Source organism: Adiantum capillus-veneris, chromosome 18 (genome assembly GCF_014529385.1).
Source record: "Adiantum capillus-veneris isolate H3 chromosome 18, ASM1452938v2, whole genome shotgun sequence".
Lineage (NCBI taxonomy): Eukaryota > Viridiplantae > Streptophyta > Polypodiopsida > Polypodiales > Pteridaceae > Adiantum > Adiantum capillus-veneris.
In genome coordinates, this window is record NC_140948.1 from 58,388,443 (window position 1) to 58,407,829 (window position 19,387).

Below are 19,387 nucleotides of genomic sequence, written 5' to 3' on the forward strand. Positions count from 1 at the left end.
CCGGAAGTTAGGAGTGTCTAAAAGTGATAATTTGAGAGAATTGTGAGGAAACGGTCAGGATTTTGGACATACTTTCGACTTTTTCCTAACCAAAGCACTTGAACATATTGGAATAAGATTGCTTACATCAAGCTAGAGCTGTTAAGCCCAGAAATCATGTCTACTATAGATTCAAACTCAGCTTATACAAGCTCTGGGATCCCAGCGATAGAGGAGCATCCGCCCATAATGGATCTTCCAAACTTGCAATTGATAAAGGCCAATTTTGTTGAGAGAGTTTGGATGATAGATCATGAGAGTGAAGGACTCTATATAAACATTGACGGTAGTGAGGTCAACCTTAATAGGTGCTTAGAGCCATATTTTGAAGAGCTGACAGATTACAAGCTCTTATATGTATACATACGGAGTCGATAATCATCAATGAAAATCTATAGTTGTTGACAAGTATGGACAAGAATACAGAACTGTAGAAATAACAAATCAACTGAATGTATTAGAAATATGTGGATATTTGGTCAATGAAGGACCCCAGATACCTCCACCAAACATGAGAATTCCTACGAGAATTCCAAAAAGGGAGCCACCTGGATTCTCTCCTAGAGCGATAACGAGAGATAAGATGATCACAGAGATGACATACATGTCTCCTCAAGTGAATCTCCCTAATGGATCAATCTCCAATAGAACGACCAATCCCTTCAAAAAAGACCAATATATAATCAGGTATCAATCGTACCAAACAAGGAGAGTGGAAATGCCGATCTATCTATCAATGACAACGTGGGACCAAATACACTACAATCATTACAATATGGGTTACATCAAGGATGCCATACCAAAATCAAATATCAATAAAGGTGGTTATCTGGTCATCCCAGAACCAAGTGCACCACCACTATTCCCATCATATCCGTATTTGAGTGAAGGTCGAGGACCAACGTTAGACCGACTACAAAAGGGTTACCCTATGCAAAAAGAGTAAGAATCAAGAGAGAGAGTTTCAGGAAGATCCACATGTTGTGAGACACTCACAACAAGGATATAAAGGTCTGAAGCAAAAGAAGGATTGGGAGAGTCTATGGTTAGACTTATAGAAAATCAGCGAGTTAAACCGTCCCAAGTCTAGAAATAGGTAAACATAAAATATTCCGGAGATAAAGATCCGAGAGGTCACGTAGCGGCTTTCAGAAGAGTAATTAGGGCAGAGGAAGTTTTGGATTTTGCGACACAGTTTGCAGGACTCGGACTGACTCTCAAAGATGATATGGCTATATGGTTCGACTTAGTGGAAAGACAAAATTTAGACGAGTTGTTTGAAGAATTCATCGAACAATTCTCGTAGAAAGGCATAGCTCACAATACGATGTCACAAATTCACAGATTCAAGCAAAAAGAGGGTGAATTAGTGCGCAAGGCGGCACTACCGCTCAAGAGATATGTCAAGTTCTGTCTGAGAGTGAAACTATCTACACAATTACGAATGATGTTGATCTTTATCCAGGGAATGAGACATGCAGGTCTTCAGAAGGATCTGCATATGATAAGGAGTCTTACGCTAAACGAATTAATCAAAGAACCTCTTTATCTAGTGGATAATTGTAAAAAATATACAGAAAAGGATTACAAGAGTCAAGAGGACGACACATTTTCTCAGCACAATGATTCACAAATGACTGAGTCGATTGTAAAACCAGTGGAACCTATCGATTCGGAAAAGTTTATCGACGAGGAAATAGTCAAGAGGTTAACTCCTGTTGTAAGGTCTGATTTGGGGAAGTCTACGTGGTGCGAACTTGAGAGAAAATGGACAAAGCATACGAGGGAAGAGTGCTACTATATCATGGAATATGTAAGGGAGAGGTATGTACAACTTGTTCTAGTAGCACCTACTCCACCTAGATACGTTACACGGAATGCGCTAGGTCCAGTAGGAGTTTCAAGGCCACAGCCTATCTTAGAACAACAACCTCCGCGGCCAGGTGCTAGAATGTATGTAGACATGAGATACATGCCGATGATGGAAGCATCTAATAAACAAGCACTAGTACTAACTACAATATATTATAACAACCAAAGCAGGTATTACCCTTTGAAGCCACAAAAGATGAGAGAAACACATGGAGTGGTGAGACCGGTACAACCTCCACCTCCTACGTTTTGACTTGAAGAAAGAAGGTATGAGGTGGACAAAAGGACATTGCGGTTCATTGTGAATAGTGGCTTGGTTAGGTGAGAGCGTGTTTACAACCAAGAGGAAATGCAAAAAGAAGCTCCTCAACCAGAGGTAGATTGTCACAAAAGCTGTGACAACCACTTGGTCAAACAATGTCCTTACATGGAGATCACTCAAGTAAATGCCTGTTGTCTTTATTGTGACGTCATTCACTTGATCCCCGACTCTCCAAAAAACCCAAACCAACTCAGAAAGATCACAACAAATGTCTCAGGGATCGTTCAGCTATCCATAGCTCGAAAAACAAAAACGTTGTACCAATACAAGTAGTTACGAGAGCGCAAGCTCAAAAAGAAGCTTACCAGAGACAGAGAAAATAAAAATTAATGTGAGACCAGAGACGGATGATGAACCAAAGACCAAAATACCTAGTCAAAAATTTAAGAGCAAATGGAATAGTTGGAAAGCTAAAAAGGCTAGGATGAAGCATGTAGAAAATGAGAGTAGAATTCCCTAGCTGAGGAGCGTGCCTAAGCTAAAGATAAGATAAGACAACATGAGGAAAGGATTGCACCTCCTCTTATGTGGATGTCTCAATCTCCACAAGAACCATCCACGGAAGAGAAACTGAGAAGGGCTAGTTTAGGAGGATCAGTGTTGGTTGAGAAGGTTAATGAGCCATTAGATGTCCTCTTAAAAGCGTATGAGACACTGGTCAAAAATAACCAAACCCAAGAACAGAGGTGGATGACATATCCCTATGTGGAACTAAAAAAGCAAAGGTTTGGAATGTGCCAAAAAATGATTCAAACGGTCCAAGCTTTACTAGAACCACCAATTCTAGATGTAAGTCTTGTCCTAACTATACCAATAATCATACCAAACCAGGAACGAATAGAGCCAGATCCCAATCACGAGCACGGACCAAAGCTCAAGGACCCAACATTAGAACCAAAGATAGTGTTGAATACCACAGATAACTCTAGAGAGGCCAATGAATCCAGTGAGCTAAGCACACGAGTAAACCAGACTGGTGAAGGAAGAGTAATGTTTCTTCCACCAATAGAGAAAATTGAAGTTAGATTTGAAGTGAATCTAGAAGTTGAATCGTATTGGGGAGACCAAGGATCTGTACAATCTATGGACAATCAACCCCATTTGATAAGAACAATACCACCTATATGGGAGAGCACAAGGCTAAGTCAGATGTTATTGCAGTCCTGTCACACAGAGACTCTCTTTCGAGAAAGTCATTGACTCTAAAGGGCTGATAGACATTTTGTCGACACCTGTGACGCGTACGATAACGTTAGCCAAGTTTCTCAGAATAAGACCAAACATGTGGACTACTGTGGATAAATGTCCAGAGAAATTTGGTGTGAAAGACCCAACAACTCAGATACAAGAAGGGATCAGAGAACTTGAAATGTCTCACCTAAACACTAGGCCAGTGTCATTAAACAAGGTAGGTGAGTATTGTGAAGGTGAGGATGGCAACACAACCATCCCTTTGAGTTCCAAAGTATCACCACCATGGCAATTTTAGACAGTGTAGCTCGAGTTGCCATCCCTACCAAAGAGATTTAAAAAAAAAAGGAAAAAAAAGCTTCCTTGAGAGCCACGCGAATGAAATTGCAGTTAGCTGATGGATATATGGAGAAACCCCTAGGGCTCCTCGAGAAGGTAGTCGTCACTTCTTGCGACATTGAGTATGAGCATACCTTTGCTATTGTTGATTTTGGCAAGAAGAAGAAGTACGACATGATATTGGAAAGACCATTCATGCCGCAATTGAAAATGGTCCAGGACTGGGGATATGACCATATGTACATTAGACACATGGAAACCACTACGAGAATAAATCTTAAGGACCAAGTTACAAGGACGTGAACCAAACCCTTGTAGAAGAGTTTGATTCCGCCGGAGGATTAGAACTTCCAGCATGGTTAGGACAACCGAAGGAGTTATGGATGTGTGGAGCCTCCCAATGTGGTAGCTTGAAACAAGAGGAGTGTATTCTAGAGAGGCCAGTTGAAGATAAGGATCATATCCCAAAACCATTTTCTGAAGAAGCATTAGAGCCACTAGAATGGGAACACATCTTGGCTACTCTGGATGTGTGTGCTATTCAAAACGGTCCAACAACGAAGTTTTGTGATAAAGATCACTTTGATATCGTTCCTTACTTTGTAGTGAGTGTGATCCACGAAAACGAAGAGAACTAAGCATTGACAAGTTCCAAAGATGAAGAGCAAACAAAGGAATGTAGCGAATCAGAAGACGAGTTCTATGACTCTCTAGAACACTCGGAGCTTCAAGAAGATGCCGACAATAGAAATTTGGACAGCATAGTAGGTGACATGAGGCGCAACCGCAATAAGCATCCTCATACGTGGCATCTATACAAGAAGAAAAGACTCGGTCAAGAAGAAGACGGCCATGGCAACGAGCTAACAATGCTCTAATCAACTGGCTAGAAAAGTCCTTCCAGAAACTGCAATCCAAGAGCAAACAAACATTAAATTTTCATAACTATCGGTTTCAACATCGATTCGACGATTTTTCGGGTTTAGTGTTCTTCTCGACGTCAGCCGTTGACTTTGAGCATTAACGGCTCGGCTTTGACTACACGCTTTACGGCATCGACTCTCGGAAATTTTCCTCTACGACTCGACATCGACAGCTCAACACCGGCTTTGAGCATTGACAACTCGGCGCATCGGTTTTGACAACGATTAGGCGGCTATTCGGCTAACGTACTTCCGCTCGGCGACAGAAGACATCGAGGACGATTTTTCGACCTCGACACAATAGGAGACCATAGAGAGAGAGCAGCATAGGCTCTCCTCTAGCCCCCATCTGGAGCGGCCCGACTCCGACGTACTCTCCACGACATGCCGACTTCAACGTTTTCTCCAGTTTCTGCTACGACAAACAAACACCCCTCCACATACGGCTCGACGGTCCATTGCGGACCAGGTTTTTCTCTTGAGTGCACTTGGCTCTTGGCAAGTGTTTTCAGTCGACGAGTTTACCGACCAATGAGGTAGTGTGTGTCAGTTTCCCAGCGGTTTTGTTTACAGGTCGCACAGTCTTTGAAGTAGAGCTTGTGCGGCACATGTAGTGCTCATGTACGATTGTGTGGAGCATTCTAGAGAGCTTTTTGCACGGTCTTGTGCAGTTTCATGCTATGTATGCATTATGCGGATATAGCTTGAGCTTGGTATAACTCATAGGTAGCAGGTTCGCAGGTTTACAGGTGTTTCTGGATAAGTGTACATCCATAGAGCCACTTGGTCAAGAGTGAGATGTTTTGCTAGGGTTTTGGCAGTGCTATTTATGCCATTTGTGGATTTTTTTGCTAGTGAGACAATGATGTCTATTTCCATGCATATTAGTGAGATTTTTGAGTTTCTGCTCAATTTTCAAGGGAAACTTTGCCATATTTTTTCCAGATTCTCGCCATGGTTTATGTGTATTTGCAGTTTACTCTCTGATGGTTTAGTGGTCGAGATTACTTCCACTCTGGCAGTTTTCTGCAGTTTTTGGGCTTATGGTTTGGGTTGAGTTTTGGCTCATTTTGCAAAGGAAACTCTGTTTATTTTTCCCTATCTTCTCGCCATAAAAGTTTGCACTGTTATGCCATCTTGTACAGTGGTTGATGTATTCCCACTTTAACAGTGATCGAGTGTTTACTCTCACTTGGACAGGTTTTGTTACCTTGGACACAGCTTGTTGTTCTTGTACCCACTCTTGCAGAAGTGAGGATATCATATGCTTGTGTAGATACAAATAGTCATTCACACATTTCACACGTTTTTGCAAGAAGATTCTCTTTTGGGATGCATTTTGAGATAGTTTTCTCTCTACTTGCGTATATATTTATGCACTTTATGCTTGGTTGAGCAGTTTGTCTCAATTTATGCTTGCAGACAGAAGATTGTGGAGTTGTGTTATGCATATGCGACCATCGATTTTGATGTTATTGGTCAGGGTTGTCATGATTGTGTAGTGGTCGAGTGATCTCCCACTTTTAATGCCATAAGCAAATTGCTTATACCCAAATCTTGTACATCATAATTTTTTTCCATGCATTGCGTGTGTATGCATAATAGGGCTACATTACAAGGCCTGCATTGGCACAAATTTTAATTGCCCAAGCACAACACATACCCTTGACGATACCCTGTCATCCAGGAGGACTCCAAATAAGAGGGAGGAAGGCATTCTAAATGCGAACCTAATATTATGAATATTAGAGGGTAATATTTTATGAGCTGCATTAATTTTTTGCATTTGATTGTGATAATTTTTTGACAAAATTCAGAGTATATGCCCTCATAATAGCGTAAAGGAGGAGTACAGGGACAAAAGCCATATATGAGCCCCTACGGACATGTATACAATGTACACAGTGTTTAGAATTCTATTTGAATGATTTTGCTTTTTGTTGAGTTGATTTTTGGTTTTATTTAGTTATTTTTTGAGATTTTCTTGAGAAAAATATGAAAAAAATCCATAATCTAGATGAAAAAAAGACTGAAGAGATTCCTCAGCAGTACAAAGAGAAGAAGGTATAGAAAAATGACAAAACTTCACGAGGTATGTCTCAAAAGCCATATGTGAAAGGTTATAATGTTAGAGGTAAGAAAAGAATGTTGACCAGTTTTCAACAACAATATGAGGCCAAAAATGACTGAGAATGGTCATAAAACTCCGGGATGGCCTACAAGGACAAAGAAAGTTGGTGATGTGACTAAATGAAAGCACCCATCAAGTGGAAATTTGCCTATCAGACACTTCACTCGACTACAAAGCCATATACAGGAAGTAGATCTTTATATTGTAAATCTTCTATCTTGTATATGATGTAATGAAGCCTAACAAACAAAAGGGACTAATAGTACTGACAAAAAGAAGAAAAAAGGGGGGTTAGAAATGACAATTCAGTCATCTATTGTGATAGATGTCTTCAGGAGCAACCAGGGATCAAGCCAAATTCTGGTCATCAGTATTGGTTCTACATGTTTAGAGGATGTTCACGGTCTAATTGATTTCAAGTTTGGCATCCAAAAGGTGCCAAAGATACTCATCAGTCATCTTCGAGACTGAAATCCAAAAAGTTAGCTTAGAAAGCCAAATACAAGTCCAAATCAAGCCAAACTTTTTCAGTAAGCTATGAATAGAGAATACAAGCTGAGGGTGAAGAAAATTTAAAAAGGACAGTCTAACCCCTAGCGAGAGATGCAAATTTTCAAATCTGAAGCCATGATAGCCATTTACATACCCTGTATATCATGTATATGAGTTTTGGGAACAAAATAGCTCATAGATGGTCATCTATCGCGAATGATGTCAAATAATGTCTTTTTGAAGCAAGTTACTACCTTGGGAAATTAATTGGGGTTTGTCAGGCTTTAATTAATTTATGTATCAAGTAGAAGTAGTATAATGATTTACACAGCACACAAAAGCTAACAATGGCAAATGTGACTTTGATCACCTTGATGCAGGAACAAAGAAGTCCCCAATGAAAGAGAGCAGACACAAGAGGTAAACAATTGAAGACTCAAAGCCTTAAGTCATTCCTGAAGTTCTAGTAACGCCGACAAGCATTGGACATCAAAAGAGATTCTAGTAAGGAAATTTAAAGAGGCAGTAGCATTTGTAATGAATAGCTATTCTAGTTGCAGAAATAGGGGTGCGATGGTACTTTTAGATTGTAAATACAAAACCATTTGACTATTGAACTCTATTTTTGGTTTAGCGTATGGTAGCCTTAGTATATAAGGTACTTAGGTCATTTTGTAAAGAAAACTTTTAATCTTAATCAAGGTTTCGTGCTGCCGTCGACTGTGTGCGAGAGAGAAAGAGAGGATCTTCATCCCGACGACGCTATTCCCTGCTTGCTCATCACATTGGAGATCCGGTTGCACCATTGCGATAGGCTTGAAGAGAGTTACACAACAACGCCAAGCATTCCACATGAAACGGAGCACACACGCTAACGCATCTATGAGCTATTTGTGGTTGTAAGTGTATTAAACAATGTATGTTTTTTTACGTGCAAGAAGTCCTTAGAATCGTGGCGACATGCGCTACACATAGGTACTCATAGATTTCAGTTTTAGGCACTTTCAAAATTCTACTCTGTCTTCATATGCGTTTGCAGCAGATGGGTTTGGAGTGAGGATTTTGAGTGTAGAGGCTCTGAGACACGTGTATCCTAGTGAGGGGATGGTGTTCCTTAAGTTTCGTACGATTTTCCTATGATTTGATAAGTTTTTTTTCGTTTGTGTGTATGTGGGTTGGGTGGTGTAGTTGAGAGCAGTGAGATTCTTGATTTTGGTTTAGTTGGCATTCCAGAGTGTTGTATGTGTGGGATGGTCTCAGCTTGACAAGCTATAGAGATTGCCTATGTGCGCCTATCGTGTCATCTGTGTCTTCGATTGACATTATGTTGATCTAGGTAGTGTTGCATGCACTTTATAGGTGGTGTGATTTGCTCCCGCAACAATGGTTACAATCAAAAATTGCCTGCCACTTTTAAGAAGTTTAGGCCATATATATGCAAAGATTCAAGCTACAGTGTCAATACTATAATTCCCAAAAACTTTAAATTATCTTCATTGATGTGTGGCACTCTAATGTTGTTTTATCTTTTCAATGCTTACACTCTTACCTTGTTTATCTCCTTGATGCTAAGGCTTTGCTTTGGGAAACAAAAAACAAAACTAACTTGGTAAAAATGGGCTCAAACATGACTTTAAAAATTCCAAATTAAACAAATTTTCTATCATTGTGACATCTTTCAAAAGAAGCTTATAAAAAGTTTGAGGAAGCATCAAGATAATCATAGCTTTTGCAATGGAATCATTCCTTCTTTCAAAATTGTATAAAGCTTGTACGCAAGAAAGCTTCACTTTTAGAAGAAAGTCCTTTTCTTGAAGATTTTTACCAAATATATTTTACTCCATTAAAACTTTGCATACAAAAATCAAGTTTTCCAAAAATAATCTCACTTTGTAGGTAACAACTTTTATAAATGAGGAGCCCATGGATTTTGGGTCAAGCATTTAGTGAATCTATAAATAACATGAAGAGAAGTAGTCTTCCAAGACAGTTTGGATGCAAGTCCTAGATATCCTTTTGCCTTCCAAAGAAAAGCCTCTCATGCATGATGGAACCCCTGTGAAAATTAGAGAACACTTATTAATCAGTTTTTTTTTGCCTAAAACATCCTATTTATCTCCTATCTAGTTTACATTTATTTGCTCGCAAAAGGGAAAAGACTATTGGGAAAACAAGTTTGGCATTGAATTTTGACAAAAGTGATACCTTTCAAGGGCATTAAAATGCACTTTACACTTTTGTTGGCTAGAAGAAAAGTTGAGATGCTTTCAAGGAGTTTGTCATCTTTCACAACCACAAGTATCTCCCTCTACATAATATCAAAACCAGTGTTTAGTCTAGAGATGTTGAAAATGGTGACTAATGCCTTGAAATTATGGAGAATTCTCACCTTAAAAAGTTCCGCAGTCTCATAATATCCCGTCACAAGCACGAACAAACCTAACGCCATGCATCCTATCGCAAAAATAAACATGTAATTCGTGAAGTTAGAATGTCTATAAATTATGCTCTTGAGATGTCTTAATGATGCTAGCTTAGAACCTTTTCTTGTAGCTTTTAAGGAAGAGAAACTTGAAGCTTGCATGACTTGAAGGATTATTTGTTTGATTAATTTTTTTTGGCTTGTACTAACTTAAGAGAAGCTTGAGAAGTCTTGAAAAGTTTCATTAAAATAGAGCTATGGAAATTTTAAAAAAAAAGGAAAATGAAAAAAAGTGGTTGTAATTTCATTGGACCTTAATCTTCAAGGCAAAAAATGGGTTAAAAATCCGAGTGAATACCCGTTCTAGTGGTTTTATCACTCTGACCTTATTAATCATGGCCAAGAAAATGGTTTTTCTCAACAGTGGAGTAGAGGTCATTAAAATTATACTATCATAAGTTAATTTGTGGTTATGTCCTTTCCTAGAGAGGATTTTTTAACACCATGGCAAAGAGAGGATGTAATCTCACTTGCAATTCAAAAAACAATGCAATAAGGCCATGGCTCAGTGATAAATCAGTAGCATCCATATGTAGTTTGAAACAACAATAAGGGGGCAAACCTTGTATCATGCTAAGCGTTTAGGTGCTCTTTATCAGGAATGGAATAACACGGGAAGACATTTAATCGGTATGACTGCCATAATGATAGATATCATATCATTTGCACCACATACCAGCAAGAGAGCAAAGGTGGTGATGGGCCAATCATTGAAGGGATACTTTCAAAGTCAAAATATCTTGTCTACCATTTTCTAAAATTTACCTTAACATATCCTTGACAAATTGGCGTTGGAGTCATCCCAATAGCTAGTATAGGATAGCCTTTTAACTGCTCTATGAGGGCCCTTTTTAGTCATTTTAGAGTAGGGTGACATAGATAGAGAAATTGTGGAGTAGACTTGAAATTGCCCAAAAATTTGAGGAGAAAGATGGCCTTAGTTAAAGATCATTTTCTACATCTTGGTGAGAACACCTATCACATGGCCATAGTTGTTCTTGGGATCTTCCTACGACGTTAAAATTCTCCTCATTTGTGTGTATGTGTGAGAGAGAGAGAGAATAAGAAGAGGAAATTGGAACTACCTCTATCACACGTGTGTTACGCCAACTCTCTCTTGAGTATTAGGTCCTAAGTTCAAGACTCGTCAGATTGATGTTTTGAGGGATAAAACCCTTCTTCTTCTTCTTCTCTCTCTCTCTCTCTCTCTCTCTCTCTCTCTCTCTCTCTCTCTCTCTCCGTCTCCGACAGCTAGCACTACAAGGGGACACAACATGTTGGTATGGGCAGATCACATCATGGTTTCAATCACATGGCTTCAACATGGATAGACTGCCTCCATTCCAATATTCCTTGGAGGCACCTTCCCTTTCTCTCACATGGACAAAGTTCACTAGACTTATACGTCAAGATTTGATTCAACTACATACCGAAAGCACGTGGATACAGTCGGTACAAGAGTTGAGCAAGAAGATGGCTTTCTATAGAGAGCATCTCCTCCAACTAACAGAGGATGGATATGTGATCAAACCGGCCTATATGGACACTCATTTATCCTATGGGATACCATGTTCTATTGGTCGGATGCGCACATCATCGCATCAACTAGAGATTGAGACTGGAGACTTACATTGGATTAGATCCACAAGGATTGTATCAGTTTGATCTCATAGGTCATTTTGGCCTTTTGAAGACGTTTTATATAAAATTTCATTTATTTCATTTCTCTAAAAATTTCTCCTCTCCCCCCCCCCCCCCCCCCCCCCCCCCCCCCCCCCCCCCCCCCCCCCCCCCCCTCTCTCTCTCTCTCTCTCTCTCTCTCTCTCTCTCTCTCACACACACACACACACACACACACACACACACACACACGCGCGCGCGCGCACACAAGGAGCTAGGAGTTGAACCCAACACGTGACAACGTTACATTTATGTGGCAACATACGTACTTGGGAAGTCGGCGATGGCGAGAACCGAATCCTCCTCCCAGGCGAGCACCGCGTTCACTGGGATTGGTAACGAGCTCATTCCCACATTCTCTTCATAGCGGCGGACCTGTTGTGAGTGCTTCTCTGCTCCTGCTTCACACAACCACAAAGTAACCTGCATGGTGTGAATGTGTGTGTGTGTGTGTGGGGCACAGAGAGAGAGAGAGAGAGAGAGAGAGAGAGAGAGAGAGAGAGAGAGAGATAAGTTCATGTATAGACAGCCACAAATGTACATACACATTTATGCACATTTTGTGCACACAAGTTATGTGCAACTCTGTGTGTGTGTGTGTGTGTGTAGAGAGAGAGAGAGAGAGAGAGAGAGAGAGAGAGAGAGAGAGAGAGAGAGAGAGAGACACAAATGTACATACGAAGATGCGTGCACATTTTGTGTCTACACAGGAAGGTATTTATGTGCAGCTGTTTGTGTACCTGAGTGGTCAAAGTTCAACATCTTAAATTGCTTGCGCAAAAGCTCGTTGGTGCTCATGTTTGTAAGGTCATGAGACTTTTGCTTCACTGTAGCAATTCAAATTCTGCGTGTTAAATTCGGCATGGCACCCATGTACCCTCGCAACATGAAATCTAGTTAAAACATACGGATTTTGAAGAGCCCATTTCTTCCAAATTTCCCTGCTCCATTTAGAAGTAGCGTCGCCATGGAGGTGTCGCGCCGAGTGGTGCTCTCTGACAAAAGGTTTGTTGTATCTAGCAGGATTCCTGCCAACTATACCAAGCAATGCCAAACAAAATAGTAAGTCTCGTGCGGATGTCACTTGGGTGGCTTATAATTGAATGATTTTGCATAGTAGCATCAACGTTTATCATGATCATGTAGTGAAAATTTAATAGCTATGAGCCAACCTCATTTTTACACCATGTCAACCTGCACTTACCCTTGAGCAATCGACAGAGTGATTATTGTTGTATCAGGGCTATTCTTTCTAGGTACATTTGAGTTGAACAAGCATCACTGCCAATGTTCTTATGATCAAATTTTGAATTAGGCTTTTACTTAATAATTTGGTTTCCTGTCAAAAGCTAGGCACTCGTCCAATTTAGCAACTGAAGTTTGTGTCGATCGAAGAGTTACATGCTGTATTTTTTCATTAGTTAGCAAAATTTAAAGTTAATATTTAGCAAAAGTGATTTTGGCTTGTGAGGCAAGGTCTTAGCAGTTGCTCTAATCTGTGGGTTAGAGAAAGTTCTTTAGCATTTTGTGCTCTTTAGGGTTTTCTTTTCCTCTAGCATTTTGTGCTCTTTAGGGTTTTTTGCACTATGCACTATGTAGGTAGTGAATTTTTTTAGAGCTAATTAGAGAGTATGTTACAGGCGCGTGGCTAAAGTTTTCTTTTTTTGGTTAAGTTATTTGGATTCATTTTTTATGAGTTGTTTCGATGGTCCTCAATGGTGTGTAAGGCCCATGTCACACTAGACCGGTGGTCATGTCTAAGGTGGCACATGAGAAGCAGGCTTGTGTGTCCGTCCGTCTTCCCAGTCACATGAGGTGGCAGTACTGAAGCCTTCTCCGCAGCTGTTGCAGTCCAGAATACCAACCTGATTGGTGTGTGCATGGCTTGGGTGACATTACCGGGTTACCCCCTTGGATGTTCTTCATGCTTCACTGCCCATGCGCTGGACTGCCAGCTCAGTCTCAAAAGCATGAACCTGTGACAGGAAGGTGCCTTACAGGTCACCTTGAGCTCGTCCGTCCGCCCTAGTGTGACATGGACCTAACTCATTTTACGAGTGCGTGACCCGTCCTCTGGATGAGAGAGAGAGAGAGAGAGAGAGAGAGAGAGAGAGAGAGAGAGAGGGTGGGAGTTTTTTGGCGGCTCACCGTTGTTTATTAGTATACAGAGAGATGAGACAAATCAAAAGTAGAAGACTTACCAACAGCCTGCAAAGGGCCCTTCCAGCTAGCATTTCTGGGTGGTGCTTCGTGAATTCTTCAGCGAGTAAGGTGCAACTTGATCCAACATCCTGTACAATAGCATCTTCATTAGTGGGCAAATCGAATCATTTGTTCATGTTCCCCCATGGCTTCCAGCACCCATGGGGTCACCTTGATTACTGGGAAAGGACACTAGGCGTCCTTTCCTTACACCTTTAAAAAAGTATATTCTGTCAAACTTCTTACAGCCAGTTCACATGAGCCCTAGTTGCCAACAAGTTGCAAACTTTTTTGGTTCACATGGAGCGTTTCCCAAAAAATGTTTGCAACTGGTTGCCATCCTGCTCCAGGGTGAGCCAATGCCATGACTCACACCTCCTCTCATGTGAACATAAAGCTCTTGGTTGCCGGTTGCCAACCACACACACCATGTGAACTGGCTCTTGGAGGAACAAAGAAAGCGAATTTTCAACATGGGTACCAGCCACTTGGTCTAAGAAAGCATATATGAAATGGAGCACTCTGCACGCACCTTATCGGATACTACTGTCTTCAGATGAGGATATGTATTATCAACCTAGGTTGCCAGACGACAAGTCAGCCAAAAATTTGTAAATCCCATCATTTTGATGCAGGTATGAGTCATGGATATATATTAGGGCCCTATCATTTTCTTTATGTCTACTAAAACCAAAAGTTTTTTTTTTTTTTTTTGGCAATTATTGTGCAGCAGTGATTATGCATCCATTCATGTTTTGTACGATATGCCAATGAATATGCAGCATACATGGAAGTGCGTTCGACAAGCATGCTGTCTTATGCGAGTACGAATATCTACCTTCTCACGGACAACCAGGATTTCTTCAACATCGTCTTTGAAACCCTGCAACAGAAAAGTGCAGAGTGCGTGCGTCATGTGGTGTGAGCGCGGGTCATTTGATAGGAATGCATAGAGAAATTCGGATGTAAGCACATGCATAGCAGCCTTGATTGTGGGATTAGTTATTGTATTTGTGCCATTACTTACCTCTTGGCCTGGACAAAGCTTTGTGTGATTTACAAGCACTAATCGAAGGCTTCCAAATCTGTGGAAATAGGAAAGATTGATCTGATTTCAAAAGCTCAAAAGCGTTACGAGTGTTATTTCCTTGATCAAGCAGGTGAAGAATGTCAGCGAGAATATAAAAAAAAATTGCATACCTCATCTAGAAAAAGTAGGGAGGATACATGGAGACCGATGGAGTCGAGCAACCATGTGGCATCTGGGTGTAAGGCCAGATCTGCTCTTACCATGTTCACAAGTGGAACAATGCAGAGCTTATCCTCTCTTGTTGTGACTGACAGAAAGTATGCATACGTGATAGTAGCAACAATGGTGCTTAAGTCTGCCAGAAAGAAACCTTGAATGTGAAGATTGACAGCTTTTGCAAATGAAAATATTTAGTGGGCAATTATATATGTATTCATTCACTAATTGTACTAACTTCTGGCACAAGAAGATTTAGAAATTTTCTCATGTAGGAAAATGGAGTCTTTTTCAGTGTTTTTCATACAATGCATAACATCATGAGCTTCTGTGAGGGGGAGGCACCGCATACCTAGCTAGGTACAATTGGGGGCACTGGAGTCTTTCCCAAGAACAACAATTAATAATATTTGCTATGTTTTAGTACCTGAGGAGTCTTTCCCAAGAACAACAGTCAGCCACTTTCCCGGAACTCCAGCATGGAGATCATCTCGCCTCTCGTCGAGAAAGTCGTTCATCTTGCCGATGCTTGGACAGCATGAAACTCCATGCAAGTTTAAGCTTCCGCCATTATAGAAAGCAGACGCAACACCCGACAAGAACACCTTCTCATCCTTATGGGACCCTACAATCTTGATGAGTGTGTTTTCATCCCTTGACTTGAAGTTCAATTGGCTATCCTGCAAGGTATCCATGGAGTCCTCTCTTTTAAAACCGGTTTGATGTTGCGGTTCCTCTTCTTCAGACTTTTTACTTGTGTCCTTTGAAAAGACTCGGTCATTGAAGCTCAACTCGGGAGCTCCTAGCAGTGGAAGGGAAGCTTTTTCGACGCCGTTTTTTTCTTGTGCGTAGATCATGTCATTATTCCCAGTGCGACTGAGTGCCGACAATCGGTCATCAAGATGCTGTACAAACTGTGATTCCAAAGAGGAGCTTCTCTGTATGTGCTTAATCATGTTATTTGAAAGCCGAGCTGACCCTCCATATTCTTCATCCTTTGTCATGTGGACTAACTTGGGATGGGGAGGGATTGTCGGCAAGGGCGGGTCTCCCATGCTTGGCAAAGGGTTTCTAGATGTTGAATTCAAGTCAAATGGTCTCAATGGGATCAATGTTGGATGTGGTGCATCAATAGCAGATTGAGAACCATTCTTGTATTGAGTTGATGGAGGACATCCATTCACGGGCTTTTGGTCACCCGTGGCATTTTGCTTGTCTGCATAAAAAACTATTATGTTAGCATTTAGGCCCCACAATTACAGCAATATACATAAAGAGGTGGCCTAGCATGTATGCGGTATGCACATATTTCTTTATATTATACTCTTTCTTTCTTTCTGTTTCCCTTGTGTTTTCTTCTTGTTAGAGTTTCCAATCTGTATGTATTGGATTATTATGTTAGCTAGCCTATTGAATGAGGTGTATTAATTTTTGTTTATGCTAATAAAAGACTAGTGAATAAGGTTTCGAAACTTTTAATTAATCAAGCCAATAAAGCAAAGTCCTTAGAATCCACTTCCACTTTTTTTAGAGGTAAAAATAGAAATGAAGAGTCAAAATATATAAATAACACACATGGTGAAGAATCAGATATAGAGATGGCGAGCCGATAATATTTTAAAGACTCGACAGACTTATTGTGGACAGTATATACCTTCACAGAATAACTTGAACTTACAAATTAAAAGAGGGCATAGAACACTCACAAAATACAAAAGCAAGAAGCAAGGGATGCAAGAAAAAAGAGAAAAAACTAAATCACCCTATTTGCTACCAAACAGAACTAGATAAAACAAACCATTATTCACTTAAAAATGCTTTTAGAACAGGCATAAGGCCTTTTGTAGGCTCAAATGCTTCAAAAATTTAAGTTGGTCCTACAACAAGTATTGTGTCTTCTTAGAAATCTCTCTCTCTCTCTCTCTCTCTCTCTCTCTCTCTCTCTCTCTCGCATATTCTTGTGCAATAAAGTGTGTGGCTTGTGAAAATCATATGAGTTGTTCAAAATACACAAATTTAAGCATATGTATGCATTACTTTGCATACTTATAGTCACACACACACACACACATACATACATATATATATATATATATATATATATATATATATATATATCGATGCATATGGTTGCTCCTAGACGCATACAATTAATAGGCAACAAGCTCACCGTGACCGTGCAATAATGTTGAAAGGGGCTTGTCAAAGACATTACTCATTTCATCTTCATGTTCACCATTGAAGGAATCTTCCTCCAAGATTATAGAGCTTACTATAGAGTTACTCTTGCTCTCCTTGGAGCCCCATAGACCTCTCTCAAGGCCAGACACAATTTTTCTGACTTTGGATGGATCGCTCATCCCTGAGCGGTGCTCATTGGCGGTCTTTGCCTCAAAATAAGCTTTCCATGATGGGTTTGAAGATTCCTCAAGCTTAGTTGATGGGTTCTTGGTAAGCCTCATCACACTAAAGTGGGATCCAATTTTGGGTAGCTTGTTCTCATCCGAGGTTTTTTGGTCTTGTAGCTTGTTGTTGCTCTTCCGAGCTTCCACATAGCCCCCGCCCCCATAGTCGCCCGCATAGTATGGGCTCTCCTGTTTAAAATACACATCGACAAATGAAACCACATGTAATTTTCAACTTGTGAACAAAGAGATTTCAAGCAAAGAGAGTTGCACACACATTCGCGCCATCAATTATACGAGACAACTAATTAATATTGAGTGGGATTCAAATTCTAACTCCCTAGACCAAAGAGTATCTGCTTAGCTTTCTCCAAATAGTGCAAAAAAAATGGCATGAGGGTCCCTGAACCCATAAGTTACAACCTCTGAAGGTGTCCCTTCTTCATGAGGGTCGAAGGGGGATTGAACCCTTACCATTTTGGCTGACACATTTGACAAATTGGAAAGTTCTGTAGATAGTCAATGATTTTATCCAAAATGGGCACAGCAATCAAAAGCAGAGCTGTCTTGTCCAACCTTGTATAAGTTGGCTCTTTTGGAGGCAGACATGGTGGATGTGGATAAAGCTCGTCGACCAATCTGCAACCAAGCGTAAGGTACCACGCGCTTAAAGAATGCAAGAGCGAGCACCCATCAGACAGGCTTACCCTGCATATAGCGAACCTGTTGTGTGTGTGTGTGTGTGTGTGTGTGTGTGTGTGTGTGTGTGGGTGTGTATGTGAGAGAGAGATAGAGAGAGTGCATCTCCTTGTGATAAACCAGACTTAGGACTTATCAATCTATCATAGGACGGATCACACACGCTCTCGCGCTTTGTCTCTCTCTCTCTCTCTCTCTCTCTCTCTCTCGCACGCATGCGCACACGGTACGCAGTCTTCCTCGCCCATTTTTGTCCATTAGTGATTCTCCATTCCGGACCGGAGCGCGCAAGTGCTAAGAATATTCGTCAGCCCCTTCATATAATTACACTTATGGCTCAAGAGGGCATTCCACGAAACTAATTGACACCCAAATTTCAGTAGGGATCAACCTTCTGGAGATGGCCGTCAGATGAGTAGGCTAAGGGCAAAACGCAAACGGAATCACCACGGAACCTTTGTTCCTTCAGAAACGAAAACACGCCATGTTGGTCAGGCATTGGGGTTCGAACTCACCACTCCAAGACTACTATGCAATCACCTTACAGCTATTGCTTGCGACATACAATATGTGCCTAACTTCTAAGGTTTATCAAGGGCCACTTGCAACTTTGGTCAATGTGCAAAGGCCCAAAAAGAATGTAATCAACGGTGGCAATGCTCCCAAAATCGAATTGGATTGAACAACATTTAATTGAAGCTTCACTTTTTGGCATGATAAGGAGAGTTCAAAAAATATGTGAAATAAAGGTGCAACAAAATTATCTTCACAGGTTGTTGTCATTACCACCGATATGCCCTCCCATAGAGCACAATTGAGATGTAAGGTTCACAAAAGCACATTCTCATCGATTTTACAATATGCACCCCTATTTTCTTTGTAAGGGTTGCCTTGGTAGGGACGACAATCTTTCCCATAAATAAATGTTGCAAGTGCAATGACACATAGACTCATTTTGCATAACCCAACAAGAAAGAAAGAAAGAGAGAGAGAGAGATTTTTAACATCTACTAGAGGCCAAAATTCTAGTAGGCAGAAATCAGCCCAAGAGAAAAATCCAAAGTACACAATGGGTGTCTTCTTTGTATCCCATGAGAGGACAAATGGTACAAAAGAGTACAATGAAATAACTCTATAATTATTTCCTAATGTCCAGTAGAAAACATGACAATAACAGAGACAAAGCATCAATAGCAGAAAAAGTTGTCTCTGGAGTCAAATGCCATATCCAATCTACATTCCAACCAAACATCACATATCATGGTAAACAACCACTACGGGTCTACTGTGTGGATCCTCCCTCCCTCTCTCTCTCTCTCTCTCTCTCTCTCTCTCTCTCTCTCTCTCTCTCTCTCTCTCTCTCT

At 40.7% G+C, this 19,387-nt stretch overlaps 1 protein-coding gene across 4 annotated transcripts; it reads right to left on the reverse strand.

Annotated features, from left to right (window-relative positions):
- Positions 1 to 9,121: 9,121 nt before the first annotated feature.
- LOC147435723 (uncharacterized) lies at positions 9,122 to 18,352 on the reverse strand. 4 transcript variants are annotated; one of them, XM_086488702.1, is made up of 14 exons: positions 17,901 to 18,352; positions 17,090 to 17,513; positions 15,347 to 16,135; positions 14,874 to 15,058; positions 14,701 to 14,781; positions 14,512 to 14,556; positions 14,206 to 14,250; positions 13,673 to 13,762; positions 12,380 to 12,506; positions 12,212 to 12,298; positions 11,741 to 11,869; positions 9,699 to 9,763; positions 9,515 to 9,617; positions 9,122 to 9,365 (listed from the first exon to the last, which is right to left on the reverse strand). In XM_086488702.1, exons 1-14 carry the CDS (start codon positions 17,931 to 17,933, stop codon positions 9,262 to 9,264), a joined length of 2,307 nt encoding a protein of 768 aa, XP_086344828.1. In that variant the 5' UTR covers positions 17,934 to 18,352; the 3' UTR covers positions 9,122 to 9,261. The 4 variants fall into 4 exon arrangements, with proteins under 4 accessions (XP_086344828.1, XP_086344829.1, XP_086344826.1 ...); XM_086488703.1 differs by lacking the exon at positions 14,206 to 14,250; XM_086488700.1 differs by having other exon boundaries at positions 14,512 to 14,781.
- Between the last annotated feature and the right edge of the window lie 1,035 nt (positions 18,353 to 19,387).

Coding starts and splice junctions, on each gene's coding strand:
- LOC147435723 (XM_086488700.1), bottom strand. CDS start 17,933: ATGTCTGCCTCCAAAAGAGCCAACTTATACAAG. Junction 17,514..17,900: donor AAAGAGCCAACTTATACAAG/GTTGGACAAGAC, acceptor TATTTTAAACAG/GAGAGCCCATACTATGCGGG. Junction 9,618..9,698: donor AGACTGCGGAACTTTTTAAG/GTGAGAATTCTC, acceptor GATATTATGTAG/AGGGAGATACTTGTGGTTGT.